Here is a 16,258-nt window from a genome sequence, read left to right as displayed (position 1 = left end):
TGTAGGGCTTCGCCCACGATAATAATCCTGTAAACATTTCAACAATGAAACCAAAACATCAGAACCACTACCATTAATATAAAAAAAAATAAAAACATAAAAGTAGATATCTTAAAAAAGGAAAGCACCTTCTCATAGACCTTATCTTCAAGCTCATCAGCAGGTTGTTCATTATCCTCATTCTCCTCTTCCTCCTCAAAATCTTCTTCGAGAGCACTTTGTCTAGGTTCTAATGAACCAAGAGATTCAAGAGTCCACCTACAGAAAATAGATGACAAAAACTAAACTTCCTCACACGACAAAAATAAAAGACTGTAATCTGTGTTTGAAATTGTCAACATTAGAGACAGTCCACAAAAATAGAAACAGAAAACTTACTAATGGAAGTAACTTGTTTTTAGAGGCTCCCTATATAGTCTTACAAGAGATAGAATTTTGATGACTCAAAATTCATCATATGTGAGAAGATAGAGATGCAAGGTATAATCATTGGAGGCAAATATTTTGCCCACTACTCAAAATATTACTATCCTATCATGCAAAGTACACATAGCATAGACCAAGAAAGCAGAATAAAAGGTTTAAAACCAAACATTTCAATGTAGAAAAAGAAAACCGTACCTTTTCTTGATGCGTGGCAGAGCAATATCACAGGAATAATCTGTTGTGAGAAGTTCATCAATGACCTCATCAACGTGTGTCAAACTAAACTCTGCAAAATCAAGAGCAACAAGTAGCCTTAACATCGCAGGTAAGTACAATACAAGAGTTATGTTGAATTGATAATGTACAACAACACTCAAAGCCCGTTTGTTCCAGCTTATTTTGTAAAAAAAAATCATTTTCTTAAAAATAATCGCTTTTGATAACAAATGGGCCCTTGATAACTTACGTCCATCAGCTAATTTTCTTCTCAATTTCCGATAATCATTGTACAATGGTTCCAAGTAATGGTACACATCCGTATCAGATCCAGTAAGTCGCAAGTAGAAAGCACCAAGTATCCTCACATACCTACATTTTTCATATTGCAAATCAAACACATTTACAAATTAGGTTACTCAAGAAAAATACAATCCATGACCAAGTGATTGATATGTACGTAAATAATAAACCTAGGGTTAAAAACTGAAACTTTTTGTGATTTTAAAGATATAGGGTTTGAGGAAATACTTGTAGTCGTCGTTTTTTATGAACTCGATGACGATTTCTTTCTCCGGCTGAATCTGGAGCATTTTCATGACGAGGCACATGAAAGGGGTAGGTTTGCGGTTGCCACCGTAGGTACCGCCGAGGTGATCGAGTTCCATGGCCTTGTCGACTAAGGTCTCTGCTGTTAAGCCGAAACATTGTTCCTTCCAATAGGTGTTCTGATAGATCTTTGAGCGGAGAATCTTCTCCACAAGATTTTGAGGGTTCGTACCTCTTATGCTCTTCGCTGCTGGATCAGTACGATTCGCCATTTGTAGCGATGAATTGGAAGATGAAATTTGATTAGAAAAACCCTAATCCTCTCCACTCGGGGAGGGAGGAGCCAAGCTGCACCAAAACGGAGTAGTTTTTCGTTCTTTTAAATAATTATATATTGTTTTCTCAAAAGAAAAATAAAATAAATGAGACATATGAGCAATTTTTTTAGGTAAATGCATGCTCATTTATCGACTTGATAAGGGCACGAATCACCGGCGGTAAGAACCAAACTAATCATGAATCAATGTACCAATTAAATTGATTTGGTTTTAAATCCAACCAAATCAATAAAGCTCAATTTCTTTTTATTTTTATTAGATTAATTATGATTTCACGCATTTACACATAATACTTAAATCAAATTATTATATTTTATAATATTTTACTATTTTATTATTTTCATATATATATATATATATATATATATATATATATTATATCAATCATTTTTTTCTTAAAAAATGCATTTTTTAATTAGGTAAAATTGTTCATGTGATCTCTTGATTTAATTTTAGGCAGTAGTTCAATGTTTTATTTTTTTTATTTCGCTTTGGTCATTTATTTAATTTTTTATATTTTAAAATATCAACAATGTTATCCTTTTTATTTACAAAATTTAAAAAAAAAATTATTAAAATTTTCAATCAAAATCCATAAAATTAATTATCATATTCAATATAAAATTAAATTTCATCAAATTCATAACTCAAATTTTTAAATAAACTCATATTTTTATTCTTTATTTGATGTTGTTGGAGATGGAAATGTGAGTTTATTTAAATATTTGAGTTATGAATTTGATGAATAAATAAATTTTCTTGAAATTGGTATTGAATTTTATGGATTTTGTTTGAAGATCTTGATGAATTTTCTAAGTTTATTTAAAAAAAAAAATAATAATTTTGACATTTTAAGATAGATCAAATTGTTACTTAAAATTAAATAAAGTACTAAACTGAAAGGGACAAAAATATAAGATCAGTGTTACTTGAAATTAAATTAAGAGACTATTGGAGTAATTATGTCTTATAATTAATATAATATTATTTTTCTTTATTATAAATTATATATGTATTTTAATAATATAAAAAATTTATAGTGTTTGAAATACATTACATTTTTTAAAATTGTCAATCTAATTAAATCAAACCAACTTATTCTTCTTTATTTTGAATAGTTTGAAAAAATCAATTCAAACCAATAAATTTTAATTGGTTTTAATCTTTTTCTCTAAAAAACAAACTAAACCGAATATCTATAACCCTTCAAATTTCTAGTCGAACTATTAGTAGGTTCTTGGTTCATCCATATGATATAACGTAATAGTGTAGCGTAGTATGATAATTTTGAATTTTCTAATTTTGAATTCTTTACTTTTTTGTGACTTGGCAAAAAAATGAGAGACCAGGAAAAGTTATTAGAGGGAAAATAGAGTAAAAAAATGAGAGAGAGACACAGAGACAGTTAAAGTAACGTTCTCTCCTTAAAGATAGAGAAACTTTGTCCATTATATAACTAAGTCCTATTGTTTGAATTTGTAAAAGTAAATAGAGTGACATAGAACATGAAATCCACTCCACCTCGTCTCATACCACCCTCTTCTATTTTTCTCTCCCTCCAATTTAAAAGATATGCAATGGAATTGAGTCACTTTAATTAAACAGTTGCTCCTTTATCCACATTCTATTTCATCACTGAACCGTTTTTTCTTTCCTTTTTCTTCTCCTGCGTGTTCTTCTACAAAGTGCCATTTCTTTGTTCTACGTAAAAAGGGCAATGTTTTGGTTTAATATATCTTGTCATGCTTACACATTTTAGGTATAATATTGGGTTATGTAAAAAAAGAGCCCATGATGTCCAACATTTGGAAATTGCTACTATTAGCATTGTTGCGGTCGCATTGGTTGTGCTTGAATTCACAAACTCAAAGCATATAATTCCTTCGAAACAGTGATCTAATCCAAGCCTGCTAAATAGCTTAAATGTATGGACTTTGTCTTAATTTGTGAACACCAGTAGAAAAACAAATTATACGTGTAATTAGATTTTATTCAAATTTTATGTCTAAATTCTACTGCTTCCTATGAACAAAACTGTTACATAAGAATGTCAAATATCAATTACACCACTTCAAATAATAGTGGTAAAAATGGTGTTAATTAATACACACAAATAAGAGTAAAAATAGAATAAATATCGCATTTCATTTTGTCAACTTTTCAAATAATGAAATAAAAATTTTGGATTTTTGAAAAAAAATATGAGAAATTTGCTCCGCTTTGTCATAAAATTCCCAAACACTAGAATACAATTTCTGCTCCATTCACTTGGCACCGTACGTTTTAAAATATCTAAATTGAGCAGTAGTTCCAATTTGACAACAAATTTTATACATACATACCATAATGAGGGTTGTTGGCAAACCCCCACTGTTAGCAAGAAAATAATAACATTACAATGAAATATATAATCATAATTTGGGTTAACTAGAATAAATTAAGGTATAAAGAAGAGCATATGTCCAATGACCTGATATGGATGAGAAACAAATTGGTGAATCAAAACCTAAAAACCTAGGCTGATAAATAAATTTACAAATGGAAATAACTATGCTATATAACACTAGTACTAGTACAATGAATCTTATCTTTGGGCCTGCTCGGCCGTGTGACTGCTAGATGCAGATCCATTTAATATTCCGTTGTCCATAGGCGGAGAAGATCCCCACTTACCCTCTGATTCACTGGGTTCTATCACTTTGACGGACCCATCACTCATTCCAACAGCAAACTGGTTAGGTTCTAGAGGATGTGTCGCAATCACAAGAGGATACACGGCTTGGCTTCTGCAATACACAACATGAGCAAGTGTCAAGCTCCAAAACACATATTTTGCTGTCTATCTTAAGAAAGGTTTCCCCTTAATAATGCAGAAATATAATTTCTCACATTTGTTTTCTATTATTTTTATTTTAGAATCCGTGCCCGTGCACAGAATCTTAACTAGTTAGAAAAAATAAAAAATCACCACTCACCCTAATCCAAGGAGGGATGCTGGTTATTATTCACAAAAAAGGCATAGTACAGTCTAGTTGATCTTTAAATTGAAACTACTAATATCTTAATGATATCTAGAAACTGATACAGCAACCAATATCAATCTTGCATCAAATTACATAGATTTCTTTTCTGAACCTTGAACAAAATGTTCAACATTTATTACAAGAATAAAGAGTGCAATCCACTTATTAGCTGAAACTTACCTATTTAAAGCGGCTGATGACAAGCATATTGATGGGGCAATACGACATCTTAGTTTCAAGCTATCAGCATCAAAAACCCCAATGTTTGCATCACAAAATGAAGCATAAATTAACTGACTGTTGCAGGAATATGCTGCATATGATATGGGAGCAGACAGAACATCTTGGGGAACCCACTGCAGCCAAAGAAATTATGAGCATATCTAATTCCAATTTAGACAGCAACCAGCAGCTCTCTAGGAATACGAGAAAAAACTTCATACCTGCCGAATGCGTTCCATCTTAGAGGCATCATATATTGCCAATTGAGTCTCGTGAACTACCAATAGGCGAAGTTGGTCAGAATGGAACTGAACACGTGTATCACCAACATGTGACTTTCCCGCAGGTAGCTGAATTGGAATTGTTTTTCTTTTCTCCCATGTATCAATGCTCCACACACACAGCTGTACAACATGTAGAAATTCTTAAAACAAAAAAGGCAAAAACACTGAGTTCGGCAAATAGGCTACATTTCCTAATGGGAGAACAATGCAATTGATAAAAGTGGTAGAGGCACAAACATTTGTGAAAGGAAGATACTTCAACTCTAGCACCCAATAGAAGAAAACAATAAAGCCAAATAAAAATCCACCAACTTAATAAATGCAGAAATCTAGCTACTCAAGGGTGCATCCCTCATCGAAAATGAGAAAATCATTTTGAATAACAACTCCAATGAAGTGAACTTTTACTACTTTTATCTGATACTCCAGAATCTACATGCAATAATCTTTAAGTTGAAAAGTGTATCTAATGAAAGAAGGACGATTACAAAAAATGAAATGTAGAATAACGATCTCCAAAACAAATTATCAGGCGCTAAACTGATTTACATAAAATATTTTCCCTGCCACTCAGAATCTTGTAAGAAAGGAGAATGGCTAAAAGACTTACTTGAGCATCAGCACCAGATGATACCAAGATGTTAAGATTGGTTGAAAAGGCTAAACCGGTTATTCGTCTCTGGTGACCCTTCAATTTTGATTTCACCTGGGAAATACCCCCAAAAGCAGGAAAACATGTTTGTGTGAGATAAATTTAGGAATAATAATGTAACTCTTAAAAAAATTAAATTACTAACAGTGTGTGATCACCTCATCCACTCTGACATTATAGATGTGAATGGTTGAATCCTCCATCCCAATGGATATAATGTTGTTATCCTGGGGATGGAAAGCTAGGAAGGTAGAGGCAGGAGGTGGCGACATGAATGTTGTCATTACCTATAAAAAAGTAAATTGTAAGTAACCAATAAAATGTAGCTGCTGAATAAAATATCAGGGTTGTATATCCAGAAACACACCTTGAATGTCATCATGTTAAATAGTGAAACTTTTCCACCACAGGCAGACATAACATATGAGTCATTTTTTGAGAGTGCAATGCAAGGGACTGCTTCTTCAAGGTTGACACCCGCAATATCATTAGTCATAAGAAGACCGCTGTTGGGTTGCCAGCGTTGTGGAACAACACTGGCAGTTGCCTGTAATCACATGAACTTCAGACTTCTGTTCTCTATTGAAAGGGAAAAGCTAACAAAAAGTATAACGAAAATAAAGGATTGAACGCAGACATGCGTAAAGCATTTTATTTGCTTAAGACTACCTTCCCAGTAGGATTCTGTTCATTGCGAGCCCATTTCCAAAGCTTCTGGACACCATTTGAACCAAGGGCCAAGATACCAACAGCAGAATTTGTATATAGAAGTCGTACAACCTATATATACGAATCAGAGCATTAAAGCAGAGAATAATACAAAGTATGCAATAGAATAATGGCAATCTCATAAATTCAACAGTCAACAAACCTTGCTGAAAGAGTCTGCGTTGTCAGGCATGGTAACTGACCGACATTGGACAGGATCCAGAATTTCAGACAATTGCCATGGTTTAGTTCTGTCTGTTGCATCTTCCACAGTTCTTGATTTCTCTACACTTCGACTCATGGGATCGGCTCCATTCTTGATTGAAAAAGCCAAAACAATTCCATATGTTGCAAACAAGTATTATGATACAGTAAATAATCCTTAAGTACCTTAAAAGAGATAAATTACAACTAACAAAGTTGATCTAAAAAGGAATACAAAGACAACATTATAAAAGTAAAATAGATTCATGTACACCTTTTGGATTTAATAGAAATCCGACAATATGAAGGTTCCCCATAAAAAGGTGGAAAGCAGATGTATTCAATAGTCGGTCATTTATGGTATGCAAGGGTATTGCATGAAATAATTAAGCAAAATATATAAGAATAAAAGGATCAAAATAGTCCACATGCTATGCAAGTTGTGTACTGTGTACAAAAATAAATATATCAATGTCATGATGTTAACATCATAATAAAGATGGTAAAGTTTACAGGGTTAGTTTCATACAAGAATTGGAGGCGGCCTGACAGGGGAGCTTCTTTCCACTTTACAGTTGACAGGACTAACATTAACAGAAGAAGAGCCAGATACCTGTGTACCATAAACAGAGTGGACTGTAAACATTTTGATCTAACCATAAGGAACCACACAATTGTTTAAAGAACTATATGACTACCTTGACCGCAGCAGATTCGATGGGCGGCCTCAATGCTTCAAATGCTGGAGTTTCAATTGTTCTTAAGGATCTAAGACCAGTAGCATTAGCCAGTATCTTGAATCCATTGTCCACAGTAGTAACAGCGAGAACATTTCCTTCCTTATTGAATTTCAAGCGTGGAAGGCCCTGAATAGATTCATACAGTCACATAAAGGATGTTTTATAAAGTGTAGTTATACTCCTAAAGACTTAAAAGTTAAAATAGTTAACCATAAAATATTGACCTGTAATCCACCATCTGCATCAGTGCTTGTTAGAAGATTAACATTGTCCATGTCCCAAAACTTCACTTGGCCATCTTCACCGGCAACCAAAAAGCGATTCTGGGTTGTGTCAAACTGCACGACACCAGCAGATTTCTTTCTGAATCCATTGTACGTTCTCTTAATGGCTCCTTCACTTTCGTTCCATTCAACAAGAAAAGACTCTCCATCTTTACTTGTCCCGCAAGAAAACAATCTGGGGAAAGGTGGGGAAAATACATTGGAAGGCATGATAAGACACTTAAGAAAAATAAACATGCCACTTAACAATATAATTACCCTTACCAAAATCTAACTTACCTACTTCCGTCAGCACTGTAAAGCATTGTAGTGCACCAATGACCAGGAGCGTCATAGTCAACTCTAGAACCCATGTTATCGTATAACCAGGCCTTTATTTTCCCATCAATGGCTGTTGAAAATATGAACTGCAAAGTTACATTGACAACCTTTAGTACGTGTGTGCCTATGTCTGTACATATAGCTTGCAAGAAGTTGAACAGTATATATGCTTATGTAAAATGGATCAATATATGCATGTAATAGGATGGCAGCTTTAATTTTCTAAGACTACAATAAATGAAAGCCAGACTTACGAATATAATGCAAAAAAATAGCTATGTATCTATTCATATATACATATTAGTTAATTAACTAGTAGTTGTTCTTGTTTCATTAGTACCATTAGTAGTTCCTATTCCTATACCTGTAATGTTCCTTGGATTATTTACAAGCAGTATTCAAGCTCTTATTTTTACTACTTTAGCTGCTGCTTATATAGATCTATCAAATTATAGTAAATGAAATCTACATTTAACCTTCCAAAGAAAAAATTGAAATTCATAGGTGCCTTAATATGGTATCTACTTTATTACCTGAATGCTCTCTTTGTGATGAGGACAAACTGAATATACAGGTGCGTCATGCCCCTCAAAGGTAAATAGTCTTCGTCCATTTGCATCCCACACCTATTAAGACATGATTTTCTTCTTTAGAAAAATAGACGATTTTTGTTTAATCTGAAATGGGAACAAGTAGATTACTAGATTTTATGCACCTTTATCAACTTATCATCCCCACAAGTTACAATGCACAACTGTTTATTTGGAAGAGCAAATGCCAAATCATTCACACCACCGACATGGGCATCAACCTGCATTAACAAAGAAATGTAAATCAAACTGCAATCAAAATTTTGGCTATTTATTATGAGAAGAAAGTCACCTCTATACGCGGGACTAGCTCATTTGACCCAGTGTAGGCATATAAATGAATCAGATGTTTAGTAAACGCAACACCTAAAGCAAATAAACCAGTTAGATATACACCTGACAGCTTCAGAATGGTTTCAGAAACATGAAGTTACATACCCACAAAGTTTCCATCAGGGCTCCATGTGACACGACTGACAGAAATAGGTGCATCCTTGACTGCAGCTGCCTGCAAATTTCTGAACTATAAATTCCAAAGGTTTTGAATTTTCAAGCATCCAGACTAATGGCCAAACATAATAAAATAGTGGCCATTATAGCTTACACTAGTTCAGATTGACAACAGAGGATGCGGTAGAACAAGAAATATTGCACTATATGAAACCTGAAATGGTAATGAGCATGCTGATAAATCCCATATCTTGAACGGCTTTGAGAGCAACCTTTCTCGCAAGCTGAGTTCCCAGAGGGTAATTTCACCATTATTAGAACCAACTGCTCATTTGAAATATATAATGTTAGAAGAGAAAGTTAAGTTATATTTTTGTTTGTATTTTAGCAAGTGAGATATTACACATGAAGCAATCATGATAAGCAATACCAAGAAGTAAGGTGTGGTGCGAAGGATGAAAATCCATGCTTGTCACAGAGGATCCTTGATGCAAAGTCATAGCCACTGTTCTAGGGAGATCATCCAATGACCAAGAGGTTTGTCGAGCCACGGGATAGGAAACCTGAAATATATAAAAGAACCATAGTTACTTGAGTCACCAACCATTAGAAAGTCAGAAATCACAAAAATGATTACTAGGCATCATTCAATATGTGACTCCACATCTTAGTTGAATCGAAGAAATCAATCAAAATTACCTCCTCTACAGAATGACCAGGACGAAGCCTTTTCATTAACTGATCATGATCAGCACTCTGATAGTCAACGATCCCAGGAGTTACCGGAGGTGTTCTTGGACGTTTCAAGATAGCTACTGTTTGAAAAGTATTAGGAGTGTGTGTAAGCCACAACATCTTTTATGAAATTATTGAATGAGTGAAATTCCACATCAACAAAAATATTCACCAGATCACTTAACCATAACCATGTAAAATACATTTGCAACCGTGAAGATAAAAATAATACATTTAAGAGAAATAGGAGCATAGCATGTAAACTTCACAGGGAGGATAACCATTTTTGTTTCATTCCAAAAAAAGGATGACAGAGAAACTTCTATTTTAACCTTGATTCTGAGGGACTGGAATGGTTGATGCTGCGACAACAGCTGCTTGAACAGATGATGAAGCTGAGGCATTGGCCATCCAACCAGCCAAAGCATTAGCATTACCAGTTGCCACAGCAGGAGGGAAGGGCTATAAAAATAAATAATAGCATATTATCAATTAATCATCATTGGTAACAGTTAGATTATTAATCACACGAAAACACAAGTAGCCAGTTGATTGAAATGCAAGGTATCATACACCATGAGCTCCAAGTGAAGTATAAGCAGCAGGCTTTGCAACTGCAGAAATCGGAAGATTGACAGGTGTAGGTGCGAGTGGACCATTAGAAGATGCACAAGTATGATCTGTAAATAAAGTCTTTATATCTGGGTTTGGCCTTGGGTTTTTACAAAGCTGGTGCTGCCAGTTCAGACTGCATTGACCAAGGGAAAAGACAAGACATAACAAATTAATTATCCGAATTTACAATAAAATAGATGGAGGAAAACTTTTAAATTCTTCTTATTTTACCAAATAAACTGATAACAAACAGGGAGTTAAGACCTCATGCAAAATACTTTGCTAGTTATACACATCCAGAAAGAAAGAGCCACGTGATTTACTTTTTTCATTTGCCTCAAAATGGCAGCAATGCCATGAAATGAAACATCTGATCCAAAACAAGAGAGAACCAGAGGAGGGCTTTAACTTGCTTAATCACATACCTTTGATTGATTAAAGTTCTCAGTCTTGATGACTTAAGGGTCGGGAAGGCAAGCTTATCACGGAAAAGAGGATTTGCCTCTATGAGTTTTTTTAGTTCTATCAACATAATACTTCGAGCGGTTTTGGTGTCACCATACTTGGACAGCTGCTCGTTCTCCCTATCATATTAAACAAAGTACAACTCAGTTGTCATGCTTACCACTTAATTAGTCTGAGCTGCGAGTCAAGGTTATTGAGATATGAATCAGGTGCACATTCTCATCCACCCAACAGTTGAAACAAGGCACCGACAAACAATAAATTACATATTATATATAATACCTGAAATTATTAAGAATTAACAGCTGGGTGATTTCTTTGTATAGTTCCTCATTGAAGGTGCAGAACACTTTTAAATCACCCACTAATATCTCCACAGCCTTTGGCTTGTCTTGCCTAAAATTTAAAAAAACACCAGAGACAAAACAAGATGTGAAGGTTTATAACGAGCACAGATTCATTTAGAAAAAGAAAAAGAACTCAAAAGGATACAAAATTCCATATACCGATCAAGTGCTTCCAGATATTTCTGCTTCCTAATTTCAAAGAATATTTTCATTGAATATCTATTATCGTCAACTTTGGTAAACCCTGATAAATACTTTTCAACTTCTTCCCATTCACCAGCCTGCACTTTTTCCTCAAAGTACTTCATGTTGAAAAAGAATCCTGATTCTTTCTCAAGCCTGCATGCATATAAGAGGCATTTAAAAGGGTGAAACTAAAATCAAACAGATGCCTAACGACAGAGAAACAGCTGCTAGAAGAAAAAAATAACCCTCATTTAGAGGTCAATTTATTTTATTATTAAGTTCCACTTTCCAAGTAAGGATATTATATAATTTAGGATGCATCTGATTTGCTGAAATATGAAGGACTGACTACCACAAATTTAATTGTTATGAGTTTGATTTTAAAAAACAGTCATGGAACAGAACAATATAAAGTGTGAAGCATATAAACAGGTCTTAAAATCTGTTTTCAATAAACCATACCATCAAAAATTAAAAAATTAAAGACTTTTCCATCCTCTTCTTAATGGTTCTCTTTTGCATCCTTACTGAATACTATTTGTCTTATGTATCAGAATATCAATTACCACATAGCATAAAAACAAAAAGCTTCGCTCTAACTCAACCACCTATACTGCATTGTTCTGTTTGTGTTGTCCCTCAAGGTGCATCAATCGCACCCTAAGCCTTTATGGACGAAAAGTGTTCAGCATAGTCGAACTAAATCCCTTACTTTAGTACTGTGGTATGCCGAAGCACCATGTGAAGGCCCCATAAAGCTAAGGCCTTCCAAATTAAGACCCACTGATTCAAACGTAAAGAAGTCACTAAGATGGAGCCAATAGTGATCACCAACCCGGGAAAACTTTGGTGAATGGGTAGGAAAATGAACCCATGCGAAAGGAGGGACGAATAGGTCCATGACACGAGAAGAAGGGCCCCAAGATTGAGGGGAATCATTGTAGTCTGTATAATTAAGATAGGTCGAGGAGAAAGAGTATCTGAACTTTATGACCTTTAGAGAATAGTTGAGTGGAATTTGAAAGTTCATTTAGCTTTAGGAACTTTGTAATTCTCATCCATGACATGAAGACTAACTGTGGGACTAATTTATGCCCGAGTGCTTAGAGTAGTAGCTTAAAGCTCTTCACTCCTCCCCAAAAGTATGTTTCTCGGGGATCAAACTGTGGTCCTCCCCCACAAGCTTCCTTAACCAACTGAGCCACACTCACTGACTCAAAGGAAACAGGTTATTAACCAATAAAAGACTCGGCTTTTGAATATTTATTTATGCAACTAATTTTTCTTCCATTTCAACAAGCCAAGTAACAGTATTAAATAATATATATTGTGGGAGTGGATACCCCTACCCAGTTAGCAAGATGATTCAATTAGGATATGATTTCAACTGTTGATATATACAAGTCAAGTACATAATACCATACTGCAAAACAACAGCATAATTCCACTATGATTCACATCCAAATTGATAATTACAATTACAATTACAACTACAACTACGTTGAAACATAAAATTGAAAATGCACACATCCTTTCATTAAAGTATTTCTCCGTTTCATTATCTTTTTTTACTTTTAATTACAAATAATTACAAGTATTTATTGTTTTCAGCGTGCTTACTAATTTTAAAAATAACAATTCAAGCAAAACTGAAACATGTGTTCACTCTATCAATTCTTACAATTTTATTCGGCTCGATTAAAATCAGAAACATTATTAGTAACCAGAACAAAAAAACGTTAGTAAAAAGTAAAAAACAAAATTAGCTTATTTATAATTTCTAAATTTTGATACATATACAAAACCCCAAGCACACAAATTTGCAAAGAGAAAAAAGTGCGAAAAAAATAGGGCTCACTTGTGCACGGATTCCTTAAACTTCTCCTCCTCGAGAAACTGAAGTATGAGAAACACCAATTCTCTACTTAAAGAAGTCATATCAGCAATTCAAATCTGAAAAGCGCACCACTAATTTCGATCTCTCGACACGGATCTTCGAATAATCTAAAGAATTCAGAGAGGATTATTATTATTACATTACATAATTAAGCTTATAATTGAAGAGTTTCTACTTTCTAGGGTTTGAAAGGTTTCGGATAAGAAGAGAGAGGAAAGAGAATGGAGAGAGGAAACTTGATCTCGCTATCCTCGATGCGTTGTACAGAGTGGGGGGTCTTTCTTTTTCTACTACTGACTCATCAGATATAAGTACGTTAACTTACTTGATAAGTACATTTGCTTATCACTTTGTGCTACGCTATCTATCATTTCGTGAGTGATACGGGAAGTGTTTGCGGATTTGAAACTATAAATTCAAATCTAGTGAATATTCGACACACGTCCACTTGGATGGCCCCACTCTTCATTTTATTTTTTTTTGCTGCTGTCGCTTTCGCTTTGAATTGATGTACATACAGTACTTACTTAAATCTTGCCTCTTGGTTATGTTTCTCTTTATAGTTTCGCGATAAATCGCGATATGGTTTGAGGTTTTAGATTTTTTCAGGATGGAATCCACGCGCGAGCAGTTTAATTCTGGGTCCCACACTTCATGGTCGGTTTTTATTTTCCGCCTTTTAAGTTTTTGTCTTTATCTACGGTCTTTCATGGCCCACTTTTGCCACATGGAGATGCAGTCACACGTTCGATAATAATTGGATGGTTTAGATTTGAAGGTAGATTTTAATTTTTTTTATAAATAAAAATTCTGAACATAAAATCTGTATCGTTCAGTTATGACTGAATGACTGAAATGTGTGTAATCTATACATTATAATAAAGCAAACATAATAAATTGGCAAGTTTGACACGTGTCAACAAACTAAAGTGTTAAGAAAATATCAAGTTTCTATTAATAGAAATAATACGTGCTTATTAAAAAATAAAAGGAATGAATTAAAAATAAAAAGTTTTTTTTGTAAGAAAAACATAAAACTTCTGTTACATCACGATCTTTCTCCACGATACATCCGTTGAGAATTTAATGGTCAATTAAAAAATTAAAAATAAAATACAATACACCTTGACAGTTTTTTCTATGCGTCCGTTGAGAAGTTAATGGCCAATTAAAAATATAAGAAAAACAAATTAAAAATAAAAGATTTTTTTTTTAGAAAAAAATAAAACTTCAATTAAATGAGAAATGCAGAAGTGAATGACCAATTAAAAAATAAGAAAATAAATTAAAAATAAAATATAATGCACGACCTGACATTTCACACGGTTGAGAATTGAGTGGCCAATTGAAAGTTAATTATTTTTAAAGCACTTCTTTAGCAACCGCAACTTCAAATTAATTTAATTAAAAAAGTTATTCTTCTTAATTCGCCGTATTCCGTTAACCGTCTCTAATGATCTCTCATTTTTTGTGTCTCTTATAAATATCATTCACATTATCTACTATATACACAATTCCTTATTAGTTATTATTTTTTTTTTTACCAAAATTCGTTATTCATTTTTGTGTTTATCTTTCTCCGAAAAAAAATCAAATTTTGTTGCTTCAATTTCTCCAAATAAGGATTCATGGAATTTGGTTGATAAAGTTGTGACATTGGTCGTGTCAACGTCAAAACATAAATTTTACGCTGGAAATGGTCTTGATGGGTGATGTTAAGGTTTCATTCTTTTGTTTATAAATTCAAATTTTAAATTATACACGATGTTATTTGTTAGTAGCAAAGATGTATTTCATATTTTTAGTGGATAAAATTGAAGCAAGTGTGAGCTTATATTTCTGAATTTGAGATTAACATTGTTGAAGAAGCTATGTATAACAAATTTGTGGGGTATATGAAACAATGAAACAATATTTGATATTGAATATGCAAAATGGTACACATCAATTATTTTGGTAGATGTGCTCACGTGAATTACTGGTAAATTTATTTCAATATGTAATTGTTATTTTATTCTATTTATAAAAAAAAATTACTATTTTGTCATATATATTTTACTATTGTTTATGTTTTTAAATTTTGTTTAAAAAAATTATACGTATGTATACTTATAAGATTTCTCTCATACATAGTTGTTGTCGGTCTTAATAATTTTGATTATAGTTTATCTAATAAACAGTGTTGCCACATAGTTGTTGTCGGTCTTAATAATTTTGATTTTAGTTTATCTAATAAACACTGTTAGCACAAAGTTATATTGAAGAGTAGGCGCCATTAATTCAAGTTAATTTCCAGCGAGGAGAAAAATAATAATATATTTAAATAAATATAAAATTTATTTAGGAATTAAAAAAAATACAATTCATTATCGACGACGGTTTTTATGTAGGAGTAATGGTTTTTCAAACTTCAATGATTTAACAAATTTGTTCCACGAGTTTTTGTGAAAGTGTGTAATGATTTTTTTAAAACTACTATTTTACTAATCTATTATACATTTTACATTCTAAATTTATTATTAAATATCATGCAAATTCAAAAGAAATGAAAGATTAATGAAGACTAACATGCAAATTTAAAGATAAAAGATAACCATAGTTTTTATGTGTATTGTAATTTTTTTTGTAATGAGAATATTATTTTTCTGTAGTATTTTGTGAGTAGTACCAAAATGAAAGATATTTCAACAAAATTTACATAAATTTTTAAATATCATGTATTTCATATAAATAACATACTTAAGTTATATATGTCATGTTCATTATTTTAAAAATTCTTATTTCATCTGATCTAATTATTTATTTATTTAATAATTATTGTTTTTATTTATTTAAAATTAAAAGTATTGTTTTATAATAAGTTTTGTTAGAAAGAAAAAAAATTCTTTGGAGTGGTGCTATCAGTAACATTTGACATGTCAATAAAATTTATGAGAATTGATATATATATATATATTAATATAACAATTTATTTATTAAAATGTACATTGTTTCCGTGCGACGCAC

The 16,258-nt window shown here is 32.8% G+C and overlaps 2 protein-coding genes across 3 annotated transcripts in view; both read right to left on the bottom strand.

Moving 5' to 3' along the window:
- The window catches only part of LOC101489935 (uncharacterized), a 3,546-nt gene extending 1,918 nt beyond the window's left edge, over positions 1-1,628 (bottom strand). Inside the window, exons 1-5 of the mRNA XM_073367769.1 lie at positions 1,174-1,628; positions 893-1,014; positions 622-712; positions 129-258; positions 2-27 (exon numbers count right to left, since the gene is read on the bottom strand). Coding sequence (XP_073223870.1) covers positions 2-27; positions 129-258; positions 622-712; positions 893-1,014; positions 1,174-1,463 — 659 coding nt within the window. The 5' untranslated portion in view covers positions 1,464-1,628. The remainder of the gene's footprint in view (position 1; positions 28-128; positions 259-621; positions 713-892; positions 1,015-1,173) is intronic.
- Positions 1,629-3,843: 2,215 nt separating this feature from the next.
- Positions 3,844-13,597, bottom strand: LOC101490269 (topless-related protein 3-like). 2 transcript variants are annotated; one of them, XM_004495628.4, is made up of 25 exons: positions 13,214-13,597; positions 11,329-11,508; positions 11,105-11,218; positions 10,783-10,941; positions 10,316-10,490; positions 10,075-10,204; positions 9,707-9,819; positions 9,438-9,570; positions 9,222-9,331; positions 8,996-9,065; positions 8,850-8,923; positions 8,683-8,778; positions 8,501-8,593; positions 7,926-8,053; positions 7,587-7,821; positions 7,321-7,488; positions 7,152-7,235; positions 6,582-6,734; positions 6,380-6,490; positions 6,078-6,257; positions 5,869-5,997; positions 5,669-5,764; positions 4,996-5,178; positions 4,733-4,908; positions 3,844-4,315 (listed from the first exon to the last, which is right to left on the bottom strand). In XM_004495628.4, the coding sequence occupies exons 1-25, from the start codon at positions 13,291-13,293 to the stop codon at positions 4,114-4,116; spliced, it is 3,372 nt and encodes a 1,123-aa protein (XP_004495685.1). In that variant the 5' UTR covers positions 13,294-13,597; the 3' UTR covers positions 3,844-4,113. The 2 variants fall into 2 exon arrangements, with proteins under 2 accessions (XP_004495685.1, XP_004495684.1); XM_004495627.4 differs by having other exon boundaries at positions 9,707-9,822; positions 13,214-13,596.
- Between the last annotated feature and the right edge of the window lie 2,661 nt (positions 13,598-16,258).

Source organism: Cicer arietinum, chromosome 4, assembly GCF_000331145.2.
Source record: "Cicer arietinum cultivar CDC Frontier isolate Library 1 chromosome 4, Cicar.CDCFrontier_v2.0, whole genome shotgun sequence".
Taxonomy (NCBI): Eukaryota; Viridiplantae; Streptophyta; class Magnoliopsida; order Fabales; family Fabaceae; genus Cicer; species Cicer arietinum.
This window is presented reverse-complemented; position numbering and strand designations above follow the sequence as displayed.